The sequence below is a fragment of the Bos mutus genome, chromosome 16 (assembly GCF_027580195.1).
Source record: "Bos mutus isolate GX-2022 chromosome 16, NWIPB_WYAK_1.1, whole genome shotgun sequence".
Classification (NCBI taxonomy): domain Eukaryota; kingdom Metazoa; phylum Chordata; class Mammalia; order Artiodactyla; family Bovidae; genus Bos; species Bos mutus.
The window spans coordinates 3917427-3939279 of NC_091632.1; the positions used below are offsets into that span (position 1 = coordinate 3917427).

Genomic DNA, 21853 nt, shown 5'->3' on the forward strand with positions numbered 1-21853 from the left:
TGAGAAGGCAAGCCCTGTCAGCCTGCTCTGCATGAGTTTTTACAAAGAAACAAAACACTCATTCTCAGTGTCTCTGTTTTTTAGTTACAGTGTGCTAAATCAATATTAGTTTTATACTAGTTTCTTACTTCTTTATTCATTTATAACTGACAGTAAAAGAGTTTTTAATGTTTTGATAAAAATTCCTAAAGGTCATGGAACAGTCAGCTTTCCCCATTGATGATTAAGACTGTTTTGTGTGGTCATTTGCATGGTTCCACGTTACTTCCCAGGTGGCCCTAGTGGTAAAGAATCCACCTGCCAGTTCAGGAGACACGAGAGATGCAGGTACAATCCCTGGGTCCCTAAGATCCCCTGGAGGAGGCCATGTCAACCCACTGCAGTATTCTTGCCTGGAAAATCCCGTAGACAGAGGAGCCTGGCAGGCTACAGTCCATGGGGTTGCAAAGAGTCGGACATGACTGAGTCCGACGAGCTCTCACTCATCGAGTTGTGTGGATCTGACTTCAGAAAGGTCTCTCTCATCACATGCTATTATTTTAGTAGATGTTTTTTGAGCCCCAGCATATGATATTTTTAGGGAGTTACTTTGGCCCGTATTTTCACTTACTGTGATCTTTAAAAAAATCTGTTACCTACACACCCCCAATATGTGAGTCACCTGCAAGTTTGATGAACTTCTGTCCACTACATCTTTAGCCAGCATATTGGTAAAATTGTGGGCAAAGCCAAGGATGGCATTCCATGCTTTGTCACTGGAGGTATTCTCTGGGTTTAGTCAACAAGCAAATATTATATTGAGTATGTCCATGAATCCATGTATTGGGCCCAGGATTAGGAATCAAAAAGTGAGTAAGACACGGTCCTAGCCTCCAAAAGGCACATGGTCTGTATAGCAGAAGGAGGACCAGTCTTGGAAATGGAACCAGTGTGTGTGTGCGTTGAAGTAGGCACTTAATAAGAGTCTTGCGGGAGCAGAGAGGAAAGAGGGACTGACTGTGCCTGGAAGTCACTAGGGAGGCTTCACAGAGGCGGTGACATTGCACCGGTGCTGGAAGGATGCGAAGACATGGTGTCCTGACAAGGCGTGGCATGTTTGAGGACAGTGGGGTTCAGTGTAGCTTAAATAGGATGAGGGCAGAGGTATTACGGGCAGGAGCTCGGAAAGACCAAGCTAAGGAATTGGGATTTTATCCTCTTAGCCAGTGGTGATGTTTAAGGAAGAAAATGTGTCTTCTCAGATTTGCCTTTTAGAGGTTGATGTGGGATGTGTTGGAGAGCAGACCAAGTGTAGAAGCTAGTTAGCACTGAAGGGCCAAGGGGACCAAGCAAGTGGCAGCCAGACTGGAAAAGAGAAGATTGGTTGGGGAGATCTTTGCGTAGGCAGGGGTGGATTGGCTCTGTTGGGGGCGGGTGGAGAGAGGCTACAGATGACTGCTTCAAGATTTATATCCGGGAGCCTGGCTACATATGTCATTGTCGTTTAACGAGACTGGGCAATAAGTCAGAGTGAGTGCCGAGTTCAGTTTGGTGCATGTTCAGCCTGTCCCCAGTGGCTCAGCAGTGAAGAATCTGCCTGCTAATGCAGGAAGGACGGGTTCAATCCCTGGGTCGGGAAGGTCCCCTGGAGAAGGAAATGGTTACCCACTCCAGTATTCTTGCCTGGGAAGTCCCATGGCCAGTGGAGCCTGGCGGGCTACAGTCCATGGGGTCACCGAGTTGGACACAACTTAGCGACTAAAAAACAACACTTAGCCTGTCCTAGATCCACTAAATAACACTTTAGTGTTGGTCATTGATAACAATTACAAATAAACTCAAAGTACTTTGTCACCTCACCGCCTCTTTCTTTATCATCCCAAAGGTCTGGCAGGAGACTTTGTCCATGTCCTTTGTAGAAGTCAAGGACCCGTGCATTAATATCTGTTGTTTGTTTGGCCTGTAATTTAGTAAGCCTGCTGGAAAAGGTGCTTCTCAGGGAGCTAGCCCAGGTTGTGACGGTCTAGTTCACGGCCTGCTCTAGAGCTTCACGAGAGACAGATGTGAAGTCACGTGGGCCTTCTTATTAGCAATTCTGTGTGCATATTGTTTCTTTTTCCTTGACTGTTTCCTTCCCTAGGCTGAACTCCTTGACAGCCTCCCCACCCCCCCCACCCCCGTGCCTGGAGCAGGGCGGGCACTGGGGGAGTGCTCGCTGCCAGGAGGCCGGGCACTGCCCACTCTCCCCACGGCTCCTCTCACGGCTCCTCAGTGCTGACCAGTGGTGGTTTGGGCATCACACCTGCTGCAGGTTCCTTCTGGTCGTGGGGTGTGATTCTTCTGAGACTGGGGTGTGTCTTTCAACTCAGTCATCTTTGGGTTCTTATCAGTTGGTTCTTGGGCGAGCTTGGATTTGAGGTCTGCCTTAAATACGGTCCAGTTTGAAGAGCTTTCTCCTTGACAGAAATGATAGCACAGTCCCTGTCACTTCGGCAGATGAGAGCCTCTGTCCCTCCACATGAGGGGTGCACTTCCTCCCTGGGTCTTCTTCCAGTTTCACGTGTACGTTTAAGACTTATTTCAAGCAGTTCTTGCATTTCCATCAGCCCTGCTCATCTGTTATTTGAGCTCATCCCACTCTCGTTGGGCCTGTCCTGGGTTTGGGCAGTTGCTTGTGTCTTTGGACACCTCCTCAGCCCCCTGTGCTGTGACCTTGCCTTTGGCAGCTGGGGATTACCATGCTTTAGACGCTCAGAATCCACTTGTTGGAGACCAGGCCTCATCTTTCCAACTGCATTCCCTGTTGGGATCTCTGCTTATACTGTTCCTTTGTCTCAGATTTTTCAGGAAGTCTAGGCGAAACAATTGTTTTTGTCTCCAGGCTTTTTCTTCCCTCCTTTGAACTCCAGATTGACCAGGTTATCCCCTAATGTGGTATTCTTGTTGTTATTGTTTTTGCTAATCAAGGTTTCTTTCTTTCTTTTTTTTAATGTAATTTACTAGCCTTTGCTTTCTGGTTAGAATCGAGTTCTAGGTTACACTTCCCTTCTTGCATCTTCAGCTGTTTGAGAGGTGAACGCCTTAGTGAGGCAAGATAGGAATGTGTCAGGGACCCTGCCTCTAGCAGAAAAGGACTTCGTCTCCCTCTCCGATGTCCAGGTACTCATGGAGGGTGGTTGGAGCTCTGTTTTGCATCTGGTCCGTTTTCATCAACTGTGTAGGAAAGAGCAGTTTCCGTCTCTTACCCCATAGTCCCCCACATGTTACCACAGTACCCACTTCTTGTTCTTTTTCGTTCTGCCTTCAGCCAGCTGTCTTACAAGACCCTCCTCTTCTACTTTCTCTCTCAATTCCCTCCACGTCCCCCCAGATCCGTTGGTTAGGGCACACTTTCCTTGAATCTCATTCTGCTGAACTAGCACGATGAAGATGAGCGGCATTTATTGCTTCCACCTGAAGGTTTATATTTGCTTTGTTAGCTGCGTAGGGTTAGATGGATGGGGGCCACGTGTGGACCAGAAGCGTTGTTCATGACCTCTGCTCGTCTTATTTTCTCTTGATGGTTTGTCCATCTCTGGATTTCGTAAAATCATACCTACGTACTACAAAGAACAGGGCGTTTCTGTCCCCACCACTCGGACTTTAGCTTCCAGAACACTTGGCTGGTCCCGTGTGTTTGCTCCCTGCCCCCATCCGCCTGTGTCCGGGGAAATAGGCTGTGTCTTGGGCAGTGAGCCACAGCTGGTGGCGCGGTCCGGATCCGCGACCCCCGTTTGGTCGGTGAGTGTTGTAGCTCCTTGGCGTCAAGCTCTGAGCGGGGCCTGGTGGACACAGAGATGGCTGGGGCCGACCTCAGACGGGCCGGGACGGGAGGCCTTTGGGAACAGGCGCTAGTATCCGCAGCCCGGGGTTTGTTTGTCGAAGGCTCGAGTGTCGTGACGACAGGGGCCTGGAGGCTGGGGTCTGAATGGGGTTGGATCCTGGCTGTCATCACTAGCTGTGTGACCTGGGGCAAGGTGCCTCACCAGCCCATCGCCACACCAGTAAATGGAGTCAGCAGTGGAAGCTTTCCAGAGGCCTGTGAGGAGGCTTAAATATAGCGTATTTTCTATATATAAAGTACACCTGATGCCTGGTCAGTGCGGCACACATGAAGATTCTTCTTTCTCTTTCTGTCTGCTGGAAGAAGCAGAAATCTGTGTCCTGTGGCTTTTGGGTTCCTTCCTGAGACTCCTTTGTGGTGACATCCACGCTGAGTGCAGGCCTTTTTCCCAGATAAGTCAGAAGTGCTCAGCAGTGGTGGTTTGGGGCCGCAGCCTGCTCTTTGTCATATTCGGGTTATTGTTGTTCTTTAGTCGCTAAGTCACGTTTGAATCTTTTGTGACCCCATGGACTGTAGCCCACCAAGCTCCTCTGTCCATGGGTTCGTCCAGGCAAGAATACTGGAGTGGTTTGCCATTTCCTCTTCCAGGGGATTTTCCAAATCCAAGGATGGAACCCATGTCTCTTGTATTGGCAAGTGAATTCTTTACCACTGAGCCACCAGGGGAGCCATTTTCGGGTTATATACTCTCCAGGAAGATGGCAGGTCTTCTCATCATTTGGGCTTCCCTCGTACTCTTGAGTACCAGCAGGCCCCCCCACCCCCACCCGATGTGGTCAACGAAGGGTCCCCGTCTCCGCTGCTGCTCTAACAAGAAGGTGGACTTGCTTCTGGGGGGACTCAGGCTGGTGGTCAAATGGAGGACCAAAGCATACCGCACCTGTTGAGAATCCCTAAACTTAATTTTTAAGAAGAAATACATGCAGACGATAGAGACCCAAACAATACACAAAAATGTAAAATGTAAAAGGGGAAAGATGAGAAAATATAAGCTCTTCTTTTGGTCAACACTGTGGATGTGTTTTTGGGGGAGGTAATTTAACTTATATGCAGAGTACATCATGAGAAACGCTGGGCTGGAAGAAGTACAAGCTGGAATCAAGATTGCTGGGAGAAATATCAATAACCTCAGATATGCAGATGACACCATCCGTATGGCAGAAAGTGAAGAGGAACTAAAAAGCCTCTTGATAAAAGTGAAAGTGGAGAGTGAAAAAGTTGGCTTAAAGCTCCACATTCAGAAAACGAAGATCATGGCATCTGGTCCCATCACTTCATGGGAAATAGATGGGGAAACAGTGGAAACAGTGGCAGACTTTATTTTTCTGGGCTCCAAAATCACTGCAGATGGTGACTGCAGCCATGAAATTAAAAGACTGCTTACTCCTTGGAAGAAAAGTTATGACCAACCTAGATAGCATATTGAAAAGCAGAGACATTACTTTGCCAACAAAGGTCCATCTAGTCAAGGCTATGGTTTTTCCTGTGGTCATGTATGGATGTGAGAGTTGGATGGTGAAGAAAGCTGAGGGCCGAAGAATTGATGCTTTTGAACTGTGGTGTTGGAGAAGACTCTTGAGAGTCCCTTGGACTGCAAGGAGATCCAACCAGTCCATTCTGAAGGAGATCAGCCCTGGGTGTTCTTTGCAAGGAATGATGCTAAAGCTGAAAGTCCAATACTTTGGCCACCTCATGCGAAGAGTTGACTCATCTGAAAAGACTCTGATTCTGGGAGGGATTGGGGGCAGGAGGAGAAGGGGACGACAGAGGATGAGATGGCTGGATGGCATCACTGACTCAATAGACGTGAGTCTGGGTGAACTCCGGGAGTTGGTGATGGACAGGGAGGCCTGGCGTGCTGTGATTCATGGAATCCAAAAGAGTCGGACACGACTGAGCAACTGAATGAACTGAACTGAATTTAGCCTCCAGAAAGATGCTAAACATCCACGAGTCTGTATATCGTCTCGCTCTGCCTTAATCAAAACAAAACCACCACCCAAGTGGTGTATTTTACATTCTATTTAGCACTTTTTTTATTTTTGGAAATTTAAAAAAGGCAGAAAAGAAAATGTTACCTATAGTACTACCATTTATGTTTAGTGGCTTGCAGGATCTTAGTTCCCTGACCAGGGATGGACCCTATGCCCTCCACTAATGAACCTTTTGGTGTGTTTGCTTCTTGTTTTTGTGAACATACTTTAAAAGTTACCTAAGTAATGTGAATTCAGCTCCATTTAAAAAAAAAATTAGAACGTAAACAAGAAAGCCAAAGGATCCTCCTGTCCTTGTCTGCGTCCCCGTTTATTAACGCCCAGTCCCCTCTCAGTGGTGAGTGCAGCCCTGCCTCCCTTGCAGCAGGCTGTGCCCCCCTCTGTCCTGTGTGGCACCTATCTGATCAGTTCCTTAGTGGTAGACGTTTAGGTTATGAGCAATTTTTTTTTGCCATTAAGATGCTTTAGGAACATACTTGTAGAATGATTTCCTAGCTAAGTAGTACTGGGCCTAAGATTTGAACATTACAGTTTTGATAGACATAGCCAAAAATATACTGGTTTATGTCTCTGTTGTGTGTATGCTATGTTATGCCAAGTCACTCAGTCGTGTCCGACTCTGTGTGACCCCACAGACGGCAGCCCACCAGGCTCCCCCGTCCCTGGGATTCTCCAGGCAAGAACACTGGAGTGGGTTGCCATTTCCTTCTCCAATGCCTGAAAGTGAAAAGTGAAAGTGAAGTCGCTCAGTCATGTCCGACCCTCAGCGACCCCATGGACTGCAGCCCACCAGGCTCCTCCGTCCATGGGATTTTCCAGGCAAGAGTACTGGAGTGGGGTGCCATTGTTGTGTGTATGAGAGGGTGCCTTTTCCTCAAGAATCTTTGCATAAGCTCAGGAGTTTGTTTTTTGGTTGGATGGCTTACAGGATCTTAGTTCCCAGACCAGCAGTGGATCCTCCGTCCTCCACAGTGGGAGCTCAGAGTCCTAACCACTGGATTGCCAGAGAATTCCTTCTTTTGTTTTGTTTTTGGTCAAACATTAAAAAAAGAAAATTTGCCATTCTGGTAAAATTATTGTTATGTTTTATAAACATTTCTCTCTTAATGAGTGGCAGCAACCTTCTTTCGTTTGATTTTCTTTCTTTGTTCTTTTCTTTGGCCAGTTTTATATTGGATTGTTAATCTTTTACAGTTGATTTGCCAGAATTAAGTTAACCTTTGGTTAGCACGTGTTGCACATATTTTAAAATGTGTGTCGTTTATAAGCATAACTTGTAAGTCTCTTGCCTTTTGGTTGGAAGCTGGTCCTCCTGTCTGCCCAGGAGAGTGAGAGTGAGGCTGAGGCGGGAACCACAGGGAAGGTCACCCTCCTGGGCAGAGTGGCTCAGGGCTATAAAGGCTTTGGGTACTGGGTTCCCCACTGTAAGTTTCGCTTTGCTTTGGGTTGGGATTTTCTCCTGTCACGTTAATGAAAATCAGTAAACAATATGGAAAATCGCTTTTACTTCCCAACCAAATGTTTGGGAATGTGTGTGCCAACATGTGGGACCCTGATGATGTACTTCTGTGTGCCTTTTATTTCACAGACTATCTCACCTTCAAAGACTGAAAAAAATGTGCTATTAGATTTCTGTTTCGATCACTTCCTAGGCGAGGTCCATCAGTTGCTCCTCTCTGAGCTGGCGGAGGTTCTAGAACGGGATCCTACTCTTTCTGCCCCTGTAGATGTAGAGGAAAACCTTCATTTCACCCAATACTTGACCATGTCTCCTGTCTCATGTCCTGAGCTGAGCTGGATGAAGAGAGACAAGAGACACCTCTGCAGCCTTTCATCTCTCTGAAATCGGGGGAAAAACAGAGATTCTTGCTCAGCAGCACTGCTGCTTCTGTGACAGCACATAACTTATGTCCTTTATAGCACAAATCATGATGTGTAATTTAAAAATAAACAAAAAATGTGTTCGTCGCGTGCTTTCTGCACCGAAGTGTAAGCTCCGTGGGGCAGGCTTGCGTTGCTGTGTTCTCCGTTGTGTCCCAGCAGCTTCCACGCCAGCACGTGACATGTGTCCGGTGATGACCGTCGGGGCAGATGAGGTCAGGGGCTGCGAGGGCTGCATGTCTCCCGCCCCCTTGATGGCTGCAGACCCAGGAAGGGGGGCTTGGGGGGACCCCGCTCTTCAGGGAGGTCACACACGGTACCGGGGCAGTGTGCGGCCTCGTGACTCCTCAGACCTTGTTGGCCGTTCAGGGCTGCAGGGGCCCCGTTTCCCAGGTTTCAGGCTGAATGAGAGTAGAGGTCCCGTGATCTTTCAGCCTGACACGGATGCCCCACTGCCAGCCGCGGCACTGGGGAGGCGAGAGTTGGGGCCGGGTGAGCTGGAGCAGGCAGAGCATGGTTGTGTGGCTTGCACTGCAGGTCTGCTCGTCTCCTCTCCGTGGGGGCCTGTGCAGCAGCGGGTGTCCTCTGGTCACGAGCCACTGCCCCGCTCAAGACTCCAGAGCGCAGCCCCTGGCAGAGCTGCCTGGGCGCCCACATCTGCTGTTTCCCGACCACTGGGCCCGGAGGTTTGAGGGACAGCCTCCGAGTCAGATGCAGAGAGCTGAGCTTCTCTGGCTCTTTAAAAAGTACACATGCTAATTATGAGTCACTTAAAGAATAAAGATGCAATAAAGAAAATTAAGGCTCCTATTATTGTATCTTTCAGATATATTGTTATTAACGTTTTACTGAGTGTGGTTCCCGTTCCATATATATGTGTGTATACATACACATATACAGGCTGATTTATACATCTGTGTACATATACATACGAATATAAATAAACACACGTATGTATACGTATACATACATATACAAAGACGTGTATACGTATGCAGATATACATACAGGACTGTACTTACTGGAATATACATATAGGACTACACTTAAAAAGTTTTTAGAAGATGATTTTAAGGCTTTTAGCTGGAGCATTGCTCCACAGTGTGGTGGTGGTTTCTGTGTACAGCACAGTGAATCAGCTGTGAGCACACAGACGGCCCCTCCCTCTGAGCCCCCCACCCCCCCAGCTCACCATGGAGCCCCAGGCTGAGCCCCTGTGCCGTCTAACAGTGCCCCGCCAGCGCCGCCTCCCCCGTGGAGCTCACGGCGGGGCCCAGGCTGAGCTCCTGTGCCGTCTGACAGTGCCCCCCAGCGCCGCTTCCCCCGTGGAGCTCACGGCGGGGCCCAGGCTGAGCCCCTGTGCCGTCTGACAGTGCCCCCCAGCGCTGCCTCCCCTGTGGAGCTCACGGCGGGGCCCAGGCTGAGCTCCTGTGCTGTCTGACAGCGCCCCCCAGCGCTGCCTCCCCTGTGGAGCTCACCACGGGGCCCAGGCTCTGACAGCTCCCCGCCAGCGCTGCCTCCCCCATGGCCGTGTGCCTGCGTGAGTGCCCCGTCTCCACTCGTCCCGCCCTCTCCTTCCGTCTGCGGCCACAGGCCCGCTCTCCTGTCTGCGACTCCATTCCTGTCCTTCAGTTGGGTTCATCGGTACCGTTTTTCTAGTTTTCATATATATGCATTAATACACAGTGTTTGTTTTTCTCTTTCTGACTTAATTTCACTCTGTATAACAGGCTATAGGTTCATCCACCTCACTGTCGCTTGCTTTTTCACTTACAATCAGACAGACTTAAGGAAACTTCAGATGGAGATTTGTGCTACAGAAGAATAAAGTGCTACTGTTGATAGTGTTGGGGTGACTGAAACCCTTAGAAATCCATTTCCCCTTAAATCTTCTTCTGAAACATTACTTTAATGATTGAAGATCATATAGATAAACTCCTGAAAAAGCATCTCTGTTGCCTGTTGCTGGGCATTCAGTTTGTTACTCATTTCTAGTTAAAGTAAGCCAGGCTTAGAATACATATAGTGTTAAAGCTCCTATGATTAGTGCCAAAGGGTAAAATTCTAACATTCTGGGATTTCAGGGTTACAGAGCTGCTTTGCGCTTTCAGGCTTGTGTACGTTTTCAGCCCCTGATGGTGGCTGTCGGAATCGTGGATACCCTTGGGCAGATGTTCTGCCCTTTGCCCTTCCTCGGGGTGGGGGGGAAAGGGCTCTGGGTGCAGTGGGAGTGGGGTTCAGACCCCAGCGCTGCTGGGACCAGCCAGCTCAGGGACCTCGAGCTGGAGCTTAGTGGCTCTGCTCCTGTGTTCTCCCACTCAGAGAGTAGCGTGCATCCTCGTGGGCTGGGTGTGCGGGCTCCTGCTGACGTGGACGGCTCCGCTTTCCCTGCTCCTCTGGGCTCTCAGAGGCTGCTGCTTGCTGGCCACCAGCTCTGCGCTCAGGCACTTGCTGGGACTCAGCCCACAGCAGCAGCCCTCCTCCCCAAGTCCTCCTCCTTTCTTCTGGCCTGCTGAGCGCCCAGGTAGCCTCCTTCCTTGTGGGTGAGCCTGCCCATGGCAGAGGTGCCGCCCTTCTGCTGGGAGGGCAGAGAAGGTCTTACTCACCAGGGTGCCCCAAATGTGGGTACCGCATTCTGTGCCTGAGTCAGGCTTTTGCATCCTTCACTCTGGGCACTCAGTCGGTCGTGGGGAGGATGGACGGCTTCCTTCTCTCTGGACACGTGCTCCCTGCCCCCAGCTGTCTGGGTGGTGTGAAGGGAGAGGGAGACCCGGGGCCAACATGCCAAAGCCCACTTTTCTCCGGTGTTCTGGGTACCCTTGTCCCAGCGCCTGGAGCCGTCAACAGCACCGTGAATGAGACGCATGTGAGCGAGGTGCCCGCTGCCCGACCCAGTGGGACTCGTGCAGGGGTTTGGGGCAGAGCAGTAACAGCGGCACTGGTGTGCACGCGCTAGTTCACTTAGTGCAGGTGGGCGCGTGACTGTCCTGTTCAGTAGATGAGCCTGCTGCTGCTGCTGCTGCTAAGTCGCTTCAGTCGTGTCCGACTCTGTGCGACCCCACAGACGGCAGCCCACCAGGCTCCCCCGTCCCTGGGATTCTCCAGGCAAGAACACTGGAGTGGGTTGGCACTTCCTTCTCCAATGCATGAAAGTGAAAAGCGAAAGTGAAGTCGCTCAGTCGTGTCCGACTCTTAGCGACCCCATGGACTGAAGCCTACCAGGCTCCTACATCCATGGGATTTTCTAGGCAAGAGTCCTGGAGTGGGGTGCCATTGCCTTCTCCGAGATAAGCCTAGACAGCGTATTAGAAAGTAGAGAGACATCACTTTGCCGACAAAGGTCTGTCTTGTTAAGGCTATGGTTTTTTCTGTGGTCATGTATGGATGTGAGAGTTGGACTATAAAGAAAAGCTGAGCGCTGAAGAATTGATGCTTTTGAACTGTGGTGTTGGAGAAGACTCTTGAGAGTCCCTTGGACTGCAAGGAGATCCAACCAGTCTGTCCTAAAGGAGATCAGTCCTTGGTGTTCATTGGAAGGACTGATGTTGAAGCTGAAACTTTAATACTTTGGCCACCTGATGCTAAGAGCTGACTCATTTGAAAAGACCCTGATGCTGGGAAAGAATGAGGGCAGGAGGAGAAAGGGACGACAGAGGATGAGATGGTTGGATGGCATCACCGACTGGACATGGACATGAGTTTGGGTGAACTCCAAGAGTTTGTGATGGACGGGAGGCCTGGTGTGCAGTAGTTCATGGGGTCACAAAGAGTTGGACACGACTGAGCGACTGAACTAGTAGATCAGGAAACTGAGGCACAAAGGGATTAAATCTTCCCCATCTTCGCACGCTTGGTGAGTGCTAGAGCCTGTGAGGGATGATCCCCCGGGACTGGGGCTTGTTCTTCCTGTCGTCCTCAGATCGGCCCCGCTGGTGAGCAGTGTTCAGACCCCAGCCTCTGTTTCTTTCCGCTTCTCTGGCTCACCTGGGCTTAGAATGCTGCCCCGCCCACCCAACCCCCCTCCGCCCCACCCCCTCCCCCCGCTCCCCCACCCCCCCCCCGCCCTGCCCCGGGTCATCATGCAGTCCCATGATGGAAAACTCATTTGGTGGGGGATATGAGGCAGACTGTCCTTTTTTGCCTCCAGATTCCAGCAAAGACAGAGGCATGGAACAGTGTTCTGTTTTTTTGTTTTGGATTTAAAGGTTTTGAGTTGGAGTGTAGTTGGAATAACACAGAGTTGTGTTCCTTTCAGGTGTGCAGCACAGGGGTTCCGCTGTGTGTGTGTGCTCACTCCTTCTGATTCTTTTCTCACATAGTGTATCCCAGAATACTGGGTAGGGCTCCCCGGGCTATGCAGTAGGTCCTTGTTGACTATCTGCTTTATATATAGTAGTGTATATCTGTTAATCCCAAATTCCTGATTCATCCCGCCCCTTCCCCTTTCTCCATTGGTAACCATAAATTTGTTTTCTGTCTGTGAGTCTTTTTCTCTTTTGTAAATAAGTTCATTTGTATCATTTTTTTTAGATTCTACATATAGATGATATCATATGATATTTGTCTTTGCTTCACTTAGTGTGATAATCTGTCTATCTATGTTGCTACAGATGGCATTATTTCATCCTTTTTATGGCCGAGTAATATTCCATTGTATTCACATACCACATCTTTCCTATCTTGGCTGTTGTAAATAGTGCTGCTATTGGGATGCATGCATCTTTTTGAATTGGAGTTTTTCTGGGTACACACCCAGAAGTGGGATCGCTGGATCGTGTGGTAACGGATCAGAATTCGGGAGAGTTCCCTCATTGCCACTGTCACCCTAGAGGTTCCTCCCCGGCAGCGGGCACTGGTCTGGTCCTGCCTCCTGGCACACCTGTAGGCAGGTGGCCTTGCCTGTTGCATTGCAGTTTAGCACATGGGACCTTCTCCACTGGGGGAGGGAATTTCAGAGGCAAACTCTGGGGGGCCGAGGCAAGTCACAGTATCCATTGCAGGCTTAGCATGGGCTTAAAATGTTTTATAATCCCCTCAGGCTTCCTTGTCTCTGGGCCTCTGGCTTTTTGGTGGGAAGACCCTTCCTTCCCTCAGCCGTGGGCCCTCAGGGCTGTAGTCCTGCGCCTTTTGGCCTCTCCTGTCCTTGTCCAGGCCGAAGAGGTGGAAGCCTTTCCATGTGACTCTCTTGGCTCCTGGTCGAGCCTGTTGCGTTCCTCAGCTGGTGGCCCCTGGCAGCGCGCCAAAATCCTGTTTTCTCTCCCTGACGCTCCTGCTCCTCAGGCTAGAGCTCAGCACCTCCCCTGTCCGTCTCTGCTCAGCCCAGTCCTCCAGATTCGCGCATTTCTGCCTGCCTCTCTGCGGCTGCCCCACAGCTGTCCACCCAGCCTCTTAGGCTCTTCACGGCTCTGCCCCGTGACATCAGCCAGCCTGGAAGCCTGACTGGGTTGAAGGTCTCGCTTTCACTGTGGGCTGATTTTTATGTCCATTCAAGGATGTCGGACACATCCCTGGATGTCAGTTACTGGTGTTCATGGGGATTCTTACTCTGCTTCTCTTAGAATTAGAAAGTACTCCTCTAATTTTCTTGTTTTGACAAGCTGAGAAGTGCAGAAGTGGGATGCAAATTGTGCGTGATTCGCAAAGCCAGGTTTGTTGTACTGTGTCACTCCACCTCCCTTGCCAGCTACAGAGTGAACTGTGTGCAAATCTGAAGGCGGAATGTGAACCCAGGCTTCCGGCCGCACATTCTCTTTGGCCTGATGCCCCGCACGCTGCTGTGTCTGAGGTAGAGAGCAGGCAGAACCTGCACTGTGTACTCTGAGTTTAGGAGGGGCTGAGGGGTGTGCACGTGGGTTTGGGCCTTGGTGTGTGCTCACTTGGAGAAGGAAATGGCAACCCACTTCAGTGTTCTTGCCTAGAGAGTCCTGTGGACGGAGGAGCCTGGTGGGCTGCTGTCTCTGGGGTCGCACAGAGTTGGACATGACTGAAGCGACTTGGCAGCAGCAGCAGCGTGCTCACTTAGCACAGCTGTGGAAAGTTTGAGCAGAGCTGGTTTCTAGGCGGTGGTCATGGGGCTGCAGACACAAACCCAGCCTATGGTCTTGCTGGTGACTTGTAACATCAGGGTTTGTCGGTTATATCAGCGTGTTCCAGCCTCACTCAGAGGTGATGGAGACGGCCCCTGTGCTGTGGCAGTTACGCTGATGGCTTGCAGAGGTGAGCGCCTTTCTGATAACAAAGCGTGCTCAGAGGTTCTTTCATTAGAAGCTTGCAGTGGCTCTGTGAGGGAGGGAGGCAGATATTCTAGCCCCTGACTTGCAGATGTGGAGCAGGCTCAAAAGGTGACGGTCTCTCCAAGGCTGTGCAACTAGAAATGGACAGATTTCAGACCCAGGCCCAAGTCTCTCCTAACTGCAGGTCCTTGAGCTCCTGTTGCCTCTGAGTGCCTGTGACAGCTTGGGCTTCAGCACTGTGTGCCTGTAGAGGGCGATAGAGGTCTTTCTTTTTGGGTTGCCCTGAGAACGCTTTCTCTTGAACAACTCTTTGAATTTAGCAGTCTCACAGCAGCTTCTCACTGGGTTATAAGCATTTTCTGTGTGGCGACCTTCGCTCACGCCCCTTCCCCCAGTTTGAGTTCTTTCAGGTTGTTCTGTTGCTCAGTCGTGTCTGACTCTTTGCGGCCTCATGGACTGCGGCCCATCAGGCTTCCCTGTCCTTCACCATCTCCCGGAAGTTGCTCAGACTCATGTCCATTGATGGCATCCAACTGTCTCTTTCAGAGTGGGACTCTTGGTTTTGGTTTTGACGTCTAGCACAATGTGTGGTCCATAGGAGGAGCTCTGTAAATGCTTGTTGAATTGAAATACTTGCAAATGAGATTATCCAGAGTCTCTTCCTGCTTTTCATAGTGTGTGGGAAGGGAAAAGAACCTTTTTCAATGAACGAAGTTGAAGGGAGCAAAACTCAGGATCTGTGCAGTGTCCCTAGACTGCCACCAGGTGGCAGTGTGACCCCATGGTGACTGCTCCCTAGGAGACTGAATTATCTGGGCACCTGTTGGGGGTTGTGTCTCTGAAGCCAGTTTGCTTTTGGTGATCTAAGACTAACAAGTCTTGGCTTCCACTCCTCCTCTAAAAGTTGCATGGTATCGTGGAAAAGGTTAAGGCTTCGGAATCTACATGGCCTGGATTCCAGCCCTGGCTTCCCCCAGGAAATGAGCCTGGGACACGTTGCTCCTGTGAGCCTCAGTTTCCTCAGCCTGTAAAATGGGCAGCTGTTGTACAGTTAGGCAAAGCCCAGCATGTCACAGACCACAGCCTAAATGTTAGCTTTACTGTTGTCAGTACCTGGTCTGCCTTTCCCCTTCCTGTGTAGTCTGGCTCCTCTCTGGCCATCTGATCTTCCTCAGCAAGACTCATGCACTTCCCAGCAGGTGTCTCAGTGCTCCGCTGTGTCACCCCCACTGCAAGGTACCCCCTGGTACCAGAGTGACTGCCCTGGCACCAGGTGCCACGCGCGGGAGACATGCTGCCTGCTCTGCTCCTTTCAAGAGGCCGCTCCTCAGATTTCCTGCAGAGTGCTACCTGACCAGTGTTGGGTCTTAGTAAAACGCTTGGGATTAATGAAACCGGCTTAGACTAGTCAAGTCTCGGTCTTTGACGCAGGTAAGGAAGCCAGGCTCCTTTAACACCTTGCCCATCTGGTCCCTGAAAGAAGAGGGGTTGGGAACAAGGCTCATGTTAAGTGACTTGCTCCAGGTTGGGGATCTATTAAGAACCAGGGGTTAGATCACACTGGCTGGCTCCTGAGGCTGTCTGCTGTTGAAAGGATATGGCTGTGGATTGGGTGTGCTGGGTTTAGGGATCTTAGAGCTTCCTTTCCTAACAGATCTGGAGGCTCCCTTCTCTAGGTCCCTTTCCACGGTTGTCTGGATTTTCCTCAGTCTGTCTTCCCACCCGGCGTCCTGTACTCTCTGCCTCCCAGTGCTCAGCCCTGCCTGCCTTTTGGAGTAGACTTCATGCCCTTAGCTGGGGAGAGGCCCAACCATCTTTCCCTGCGTGGTCAAGGGTGGTCTCCGGTCAGCTGTAGAGACCTCACAAGGGGTCATCCTGAAGTTTCTTTTAGAGCAGATAAGAGAGCTGCAGAGCCCCAAGTCAGGCTTGGGAGGGGGTGTGGGGCTGTGACAAGAGGGCGGGTGCTGGGCCGGGTTGGGGGGTGGATGGGCCGGGGCGGGGCAGATGGGCCAGGGCCGGGGGTCGGGGGTCAGGGGTGGATGGGCTGGGGCTGGGGGTGGATGGTCTGGGGTGGGGCGTTGATGGACTGGGGCGGGGCGTCGATTGGCTGGGGCAGGGGACTTGATGGGCCGGGGTGGGGGTGGATGGGGCTGATGGGTGGGGCGGGCAGGGTGCGGATGTGGGGGTGTTTGGTGGCGGGCACACAGGCCGGGCCAGGGGAGGTGCAGGCGGGGCAGCCCCCGCGCTCCCTCAGGAGGTCTGGCTTGCAGATGCTGCAGGACTGCCCCAAGGCCCGCCGCGAGGTGGAGCTGCACTGGCGTGCCTCGCAGTGCCCGCACATCGTGCGCATCGTGGACGTGTACGAGAACCTGTACGCGGGGCGGAAGTGCCTGCTGATCGTCATGGAGTGGTGAGCAGCCCTTCCCTCTGGTTCCCGGCCCAGCCTGACCCTGCTCCCAGCCCGGGCCCCTTTCCTTCCCAGGACTGCCGGCTGGGGACGCTGAAACTCAGCATGCAAGCGCCTCGTTCCTCTTGGGGGGCGGTGGCGGGCGCGCTAGTGTGATGTCATGGCCCGGGTCTCACTGTGGCTTTGTTTCAGTTTGGATGGCGGAGAACTGTTCAGTCGAATCCAGGACCGAGGAGACCAGGCCTTCACGGAAAGAGGTAGAAAGGGTCTGTCGCGGGCCCAGCCCGGCGTCGGGGCAGCGGGGCTCCAGGGGCCTGTTCCCGGGAGGTGCTCAGGCCCGCCGCCCACCTGCTGCTGGGGCTCTGCCCGCTCCTGCCCCTCGCCTTCTGGGGTGGGTGGGGGCATTGGGGGTCTTAGGCTTCCTGGGAGGGCTCTTGCCTCAGCTTTTCAAACCTAAGGAAACATCTTGTGACTTGGTTTCTGTCTCCCTGCTCCCGTCTCCTCTGCAGAGGCCTCAGAGATCATGAAGAGCATTGGCGAGGCCATCCAGTATTTGCACTCAATCAACATCGCCCATCGGGATGTCAAGGTACCAGCTGTTTGTACTGCCCGCCCAGCCCCCAACGCAGGGGGCCTAGAGGCCGTGGGGGTCAGGGCCACGGTGGCCCTCGAAAAGGTCCCCAGGGTCGTCCTGTGTCCCCGTGGCCTGGGTCCCGTGGCAGAGTGGGCAGAGCGCCTCTCTGCCCCGCAGGCCCTGCCCTCTGGGCAAATCCCGCTCCCGGCCGGGAAGCCTTCTGAGCCTGTGCTCCTCAGTCACCCCCCACAGCCCCACCTTTGGTCTGTGTCCCTGTGGTGCTCACTCTGTCTCTGCGTCAGTGTTTTACTCCCACGCCTGCCGTGAGCCCTGGGGGGTCAGGGGCTGAGGGTCCTGATGGTGTGCAGATCATAGGGGCCAGACAGACAGTTGCTGAATGGGGGTGGGAAGAAAGGGAGGAATCGTTCCCCTGCAGGTTTCTGACGGCCGCTCACAGGTTCAGCAGAGATACTCCTTGTCTCTCTCTCTCTCTAGCCCGAGAACCTTTTATACACCTCCAAAAGGCCCAATGCCATTCTCAAACTCACTGATTTTGGCTTTGCCAAGGAAACCACCAGTCACAACTCTCTGACCACTCCTTGTTACACGCCATACTACGTGGGTAAGTTTGGAGAAAGCCTGGGAGCCCGTCTTTGCCCGGAGCTTCTCCCAGAGCCTCCTCTTGCTGGTCTCAGGGCCCCAGGGCCCAGGAGAATTGTGTCTGCCGGCCCTTTGTAGCCCAGTTCTGATGTGACCTGACCTGAAGTAGGCTTAGCAGATCTCGCGGGCCTGAAGTGGCATGGGAAGTTAGGTGCGTGAGGTTACGGGTGGAAGTTTGTGCACGTGTGCACTTCACTGAGAAGAGCTCTTGTTCCCGTCAGACCCCCAGGGGGGTCAGGGATGTGCTTCTGGTCCAGGACCCCCAGCCAACTGCACAGAGGAAACTCTCAAAATGGGTTTGTCAAACTAAAAGGCAGTCTGAAAGGCTCTTGCAGTTCAAGACTTGCTTTATCTTGAGATTCTGGCCCTTGGGCTCCCCCCAAGGAGGGTCTTCAGGTCTCCTTTACCCAGCCCTGGGCCTGGGCTACGACTGTCCCCCTTCCAGGCAGGCCTAGCTGCGGTCCCGTCGTGATGGGCTGAAGGGTCGGGTGGGCACACCACCCACAGAGGGCCTGGGTGGCTCCTGGTGTTCTGAGGACCAGTTCCACTGCCTTCGTCTTTGTTTACAGCTCCAGAGGTGCTGGGCCCAGAGAAGTACGACAAGTCCTGTGACATGTGGTCCTTGGGTGTCATCATGTACATCCTGTGAGTGTGGGGAGGGGCCTGGGGACGAGGGCTGGGCAGGCGTGGATGGAAGCCTCTACCTCTGGGGTGAGAGGAAGAGGCCACGGTTAGCGTCCCTTTCTGGATGGGGGTGCCCTGGGGGTCCTTCGTGTCCCCTCTGAGTGTTGAGTGGACTCTGACAGCTCAATGCTACGGATTGGCTAACGGGCAGGAAGATGTGTGGTTTAGATACTCAGTATGTTGGATTCCTGGGCCCTGTCCCTGACTTTGTACCTGAATCAGTGAGTCCCAGTTTCTCTGTGAACTTTGCAATAAGTCCTGGTGCGGGACCTAAATAACATAAGCTCTGTTCCTCTCTTCCTGCTTCCTCTCGGCTCAGGCTGTGTGGGTACCCCCCCTTCTATTCCAACCATGGCCTTGCCATCTCTCCGGGCATGAAGAGTCGCATCCGAATGGGCCAGTATGAATTCCCCAACCCAGAATGGTCAGAAGTATCAGAGGAAGGTAAAGAGCCCGTGTGTCTGTGTGTGTGTGTGTGTGTGTCTGTGTGTGTGTGTGTCTGTGTGTGTGTGTCTGTGTGTGTGTGTGTGTGTGTGTGTGTGTCTGTGTGTGTGTGTCTGTGTGTGTGTCTGTGTGATCTCCCATCAGTGACGTGACTGTGGGTCTTCACCGAGCCCGCACCTCCTGGGTATGTCCTGCCTGTGTCTGTGTCTGTGTCTGTGGTGTGTGTGTAGGGATGATCTCCTATCAGTGATGTGGCTGTGGGTCTTCACCCAGCCCACACCTGGTCTGTGTGAAGGGCCCAGCAGGGCCAGGGCTTGGGACGTGCCTGGCCGTCCGATGGTGGAGCTGTCTGTAATGGTCCTCAGGGCCAAGCATCTTGGGTGGTCTGTGTCCACACCCCCTATAAGTCTGGCTTCTCCTTGAAAACTGGGAAGGAGCGGGAGGGGAGGGTGGCCCCTGCGCTGTCTCTGTCCCCTGTGGGCATCCTGCTTTCCTCCCGCAGTGAAGATGCTCATCCGGAACCTGCTGAAGACCGAGCCCACCCAGAGGATGACCATCACCGAGTTCATGAACCACCCCTGGATCATGGTGAGCCCGGTGGGCTGGAGGTACCTGGGTCCACGGGGCCGGTCCCTGCGGACCCCACCCCGCTCCAGGTCTTCACTCGGACCCTTTTCTCTGCCCCCAGCAATCGACGAAGGTCCCTCAAACCCCACTGCACACCAGCCGGGTCCTGAAGGAGGACAAGGAGAGGTGGGAGGACGTCAAGGTGAGGGGGCGCCTGGCCGGGGGGCTCGGCGGTGCTCAGGGAGGCGGCTGGCTCTGCATCCTCTCACCCTGGGTCGTCTGGTACCACAGCGACTCTGAGCCGCTTCCCGACCTGGCTGTGAGCAGAGGCTTCTGCGTCAGTCTAAAGTTGGCTGTGGCTGTTTCCTGCCAGCCGTTACACTCTGCCTCTGAAAGGGCCTGAGAGGTCCTCTGCAAAGTCTCCTCACTTTGCAGATGAGGAAATTGAGGCCTGGGTGGGTGCCCTGTTCACGGTCACGCAGCTAATGACTGGCTGGAGCAAACATGAGACCAGGTCTCCTGGCTCCTAGTCGGTGCTCTTTGCTCCCCAAGGCTTGCTGGGGGTCTCCGGGCCCTTAGCGGGGCTCTGCTGAGCTGGCCGTAGGCTCTCTGGCCGGCTTGCCCTCTGTCTCCACTCCCACACGTCACCCCTTCCTTGCCCGCTCCATCTGTGGTCTCTGACGTCTCTCCTGGTCACCACCCCCAGGAGGAGATGACCAGTGCCTTGGCCACAATGCGGGTCGACTACGAGCAGATCAAGATAAAAAAGATTGAAGACGCGTCCAACCCTCTGCTTCTGAAGAGGCGGAAGAAAGCCCGGGCCCTGGAGGCCGCGGCCCTTGCTCACTGAGCTGGGCCAGCCGCTCCACTGGAGGACAAGCAATAACTCTCAACCCGGCTGGATTTTTTAAACAGAGAGACCCAGAGTCGCCTCCTCCCGCTTCCCCTCCTCCTCCGCCACGTGGGGCTGGGACCTCTTCAGAGGCTGTGTTCTGCCTTCGGTTCTGGCCACCTGCCTGAGAGGGGGCGCCCGGGAGGCTGGGGCCCCAGGGAGAGGGAGCACCGTGCCCTCGACACTGTGCTCATTTGGCAATTTTATCAGTAATTTGACTTAGAATTTTTACGAACCTTCTTTTATCGTTCTTGCCCTCACTCCCGCCCATGTCCCCCAAGCCTCGTCCTGTCTGGAGACTGCAAGGGTTTGGGGGTGTGTCCCAGGGTGTCTGTGGAACCCTCTCGAGGGGCGTCCCTGTGTTGCCCCGCTGGCCGCCTGACCTCCCCACTACGGCCCCAGGTCCCCACTGGCTGAGGCCTGCCAGGAGCTGCAGACCGTGGGGCCCGGGGCCCAGAGGCTCTGCTGAGTCCTTGGATGTCCCTGGTGTGCCAGAGGGATAGGAGTGAGTGTGTGTGTGCGTGCGCGTGCCCACACCCGGCTCAGTGCCTGTGCACGTGAGGGGCCCCTGCCGCGCTCAGAACTGTTTCCCCCACTCCCACCCCACCCCGGGCCCACCCTGCCCGCGCTGGGCCTGCCCAAGTGCCTGGGAGCCTGTCTGGCCCCACGCCAGGCCGCCCACCCCGCCTGTATGGGTTGCTCCCGGCACAGGCGCGGGCGCGCGGAGCACTGGTGCAGCGCCAGGAAGACGGAAGCTCCGCTTGGAACCCTCCGCCCCGTTCGTGCCGGTCCTAGGCCTCCGCCCAGGCACCGAGCTGCCGAGTCAGGCCTCTGCGCCCCCTTCCTGCCGTTCTTAACCTGCTGGTGTTTGTTCTCTCATGTCTGCAGCCGTTTTGCAGCACGCCTGCCCTCAGCCCACGTGGGTGAGCCTGCCTTACGAGTGCCTCACGGGCTCCAGGGTGTCGGTCCGCAGCCCCTTGGGGGCAGCGGCACCCCTGTGGCCTCTGCAAGTGTCCGTGGCGCGGCCTAGTGGGTGGGTGGGGGAGGCTTTGCACCAAAGATGTCCAGACTCTGCCCCTCTCCCACCAGCCGCTCCCCGCCCCCCGCCCCAAACAACTCAGCGACATATCCAGGCCAGTGTGGGGTGGGGAGGCCTCGTGTTAACCTGAGCACTGTGGGGAGGGCCCCTCGCCGCGGTCCCTGGGGCAGGGGGCGGTGATGCTTCAGCTCTCATCTCCCTCAGGCAGGGCTGGGGGTGCCCGGGGCCTTCTCGGGGTGCGAGGGCAGGGCTCTGATGCCCGCAGCGCCTCCCCGCCTCTGACGGCGCCCAGCTCTCAGACTGTTGTGAACTCTTGTCGTTTTGTATGAGCAAAATTGTCTTTACTAAACAGATTTAATAGTTGAAAGGCTTTCTCTCTTCCTTCTTGAGGTTCAGCCCCTTGACGCCCCCCACCTCTTGTCTTCCCACGCGTGGTGAGGGGTTCCGTGTGTGGGGAGGGCAGAGTCGGGGTATCCTGGGGGAGAGGCGAGCCCCCGGCCCAAGGGAGCCAGCCCCCGCCCTGTCGGGGGCCTGGGGGATGTCTCTGGCCTGGGCATGGGCCCTGCAGTGGGGGACCCCGCGCGCTTTGCCAGTTACTGAATCAGGAGCCCAGCCG

The 21853-nt window shown here is 53.7% G+C and overlaps 1 protein-coding gene and 1 long non-coding RNA gene across 2 annotated transcripts in view; both read left to right on the forward strand.

Moving 5' to 3' along the window:
• LOC138991222 (uncharacterized) overlaps window positions 1–15923 on the forward strand; it is a 40309-nt gene extending 24386 nt beyond the window's left edge. Inside the window, exons 2-3 of the long non-coding RNA XR_011467186.1 lie at window positions 1–15401; window positions 15647–15923. The exon at window positions 1–15401 is cut by the window's left edge and continues 14739 nt beyond it. This is a non-coding gene — a long non-coding RNA (uncharacterized lncRNA). The remainder of the gene's footprint in view (window positions 15402–15646) is intronic.
• MAPKAPK2 (MAPK activated protein kinase 2) overlaps window positions 1–21604 on the forward strand; it is a gene marked incomplete at its 5' end in the record, with an annotated part of 46710 nt that extends 25106 nt beyond the window's left edge. The window contains 9 exons of the mRNA XM_014476964.2: window positions 16241–16380; window positions 16570–16634; window positions 16887–16966; window positions 17447–17573; window positions 18181–18256; window positions 18615–18739; window positions 19242–19327; window positions 19428–19508; window positions 20013–21604. Coding sequence (XP_014332450.2) covers window positions 16241–16380; window positions 16570–16634; window positions 16887–16966; window positions 17447–17573; window positions 18181–18256; window positions 18615–18739; window positions 19242–19327; window positions 19428–19508; window positions 20013–20156 — 924 coding nt within the window. The remainder of the gene's footprint in view (window positions 1–16240; window positions 16381–16569; window positions 16635–16886; window positions 16967–17446; window positions 17574–18180; window positions 18257–18614; window positions 18740–19241; window positions 19328–19427; window positions 19509–20012) is intronic.
• Window positions 21605–21853: the final 249 nt, after the last annotated feature.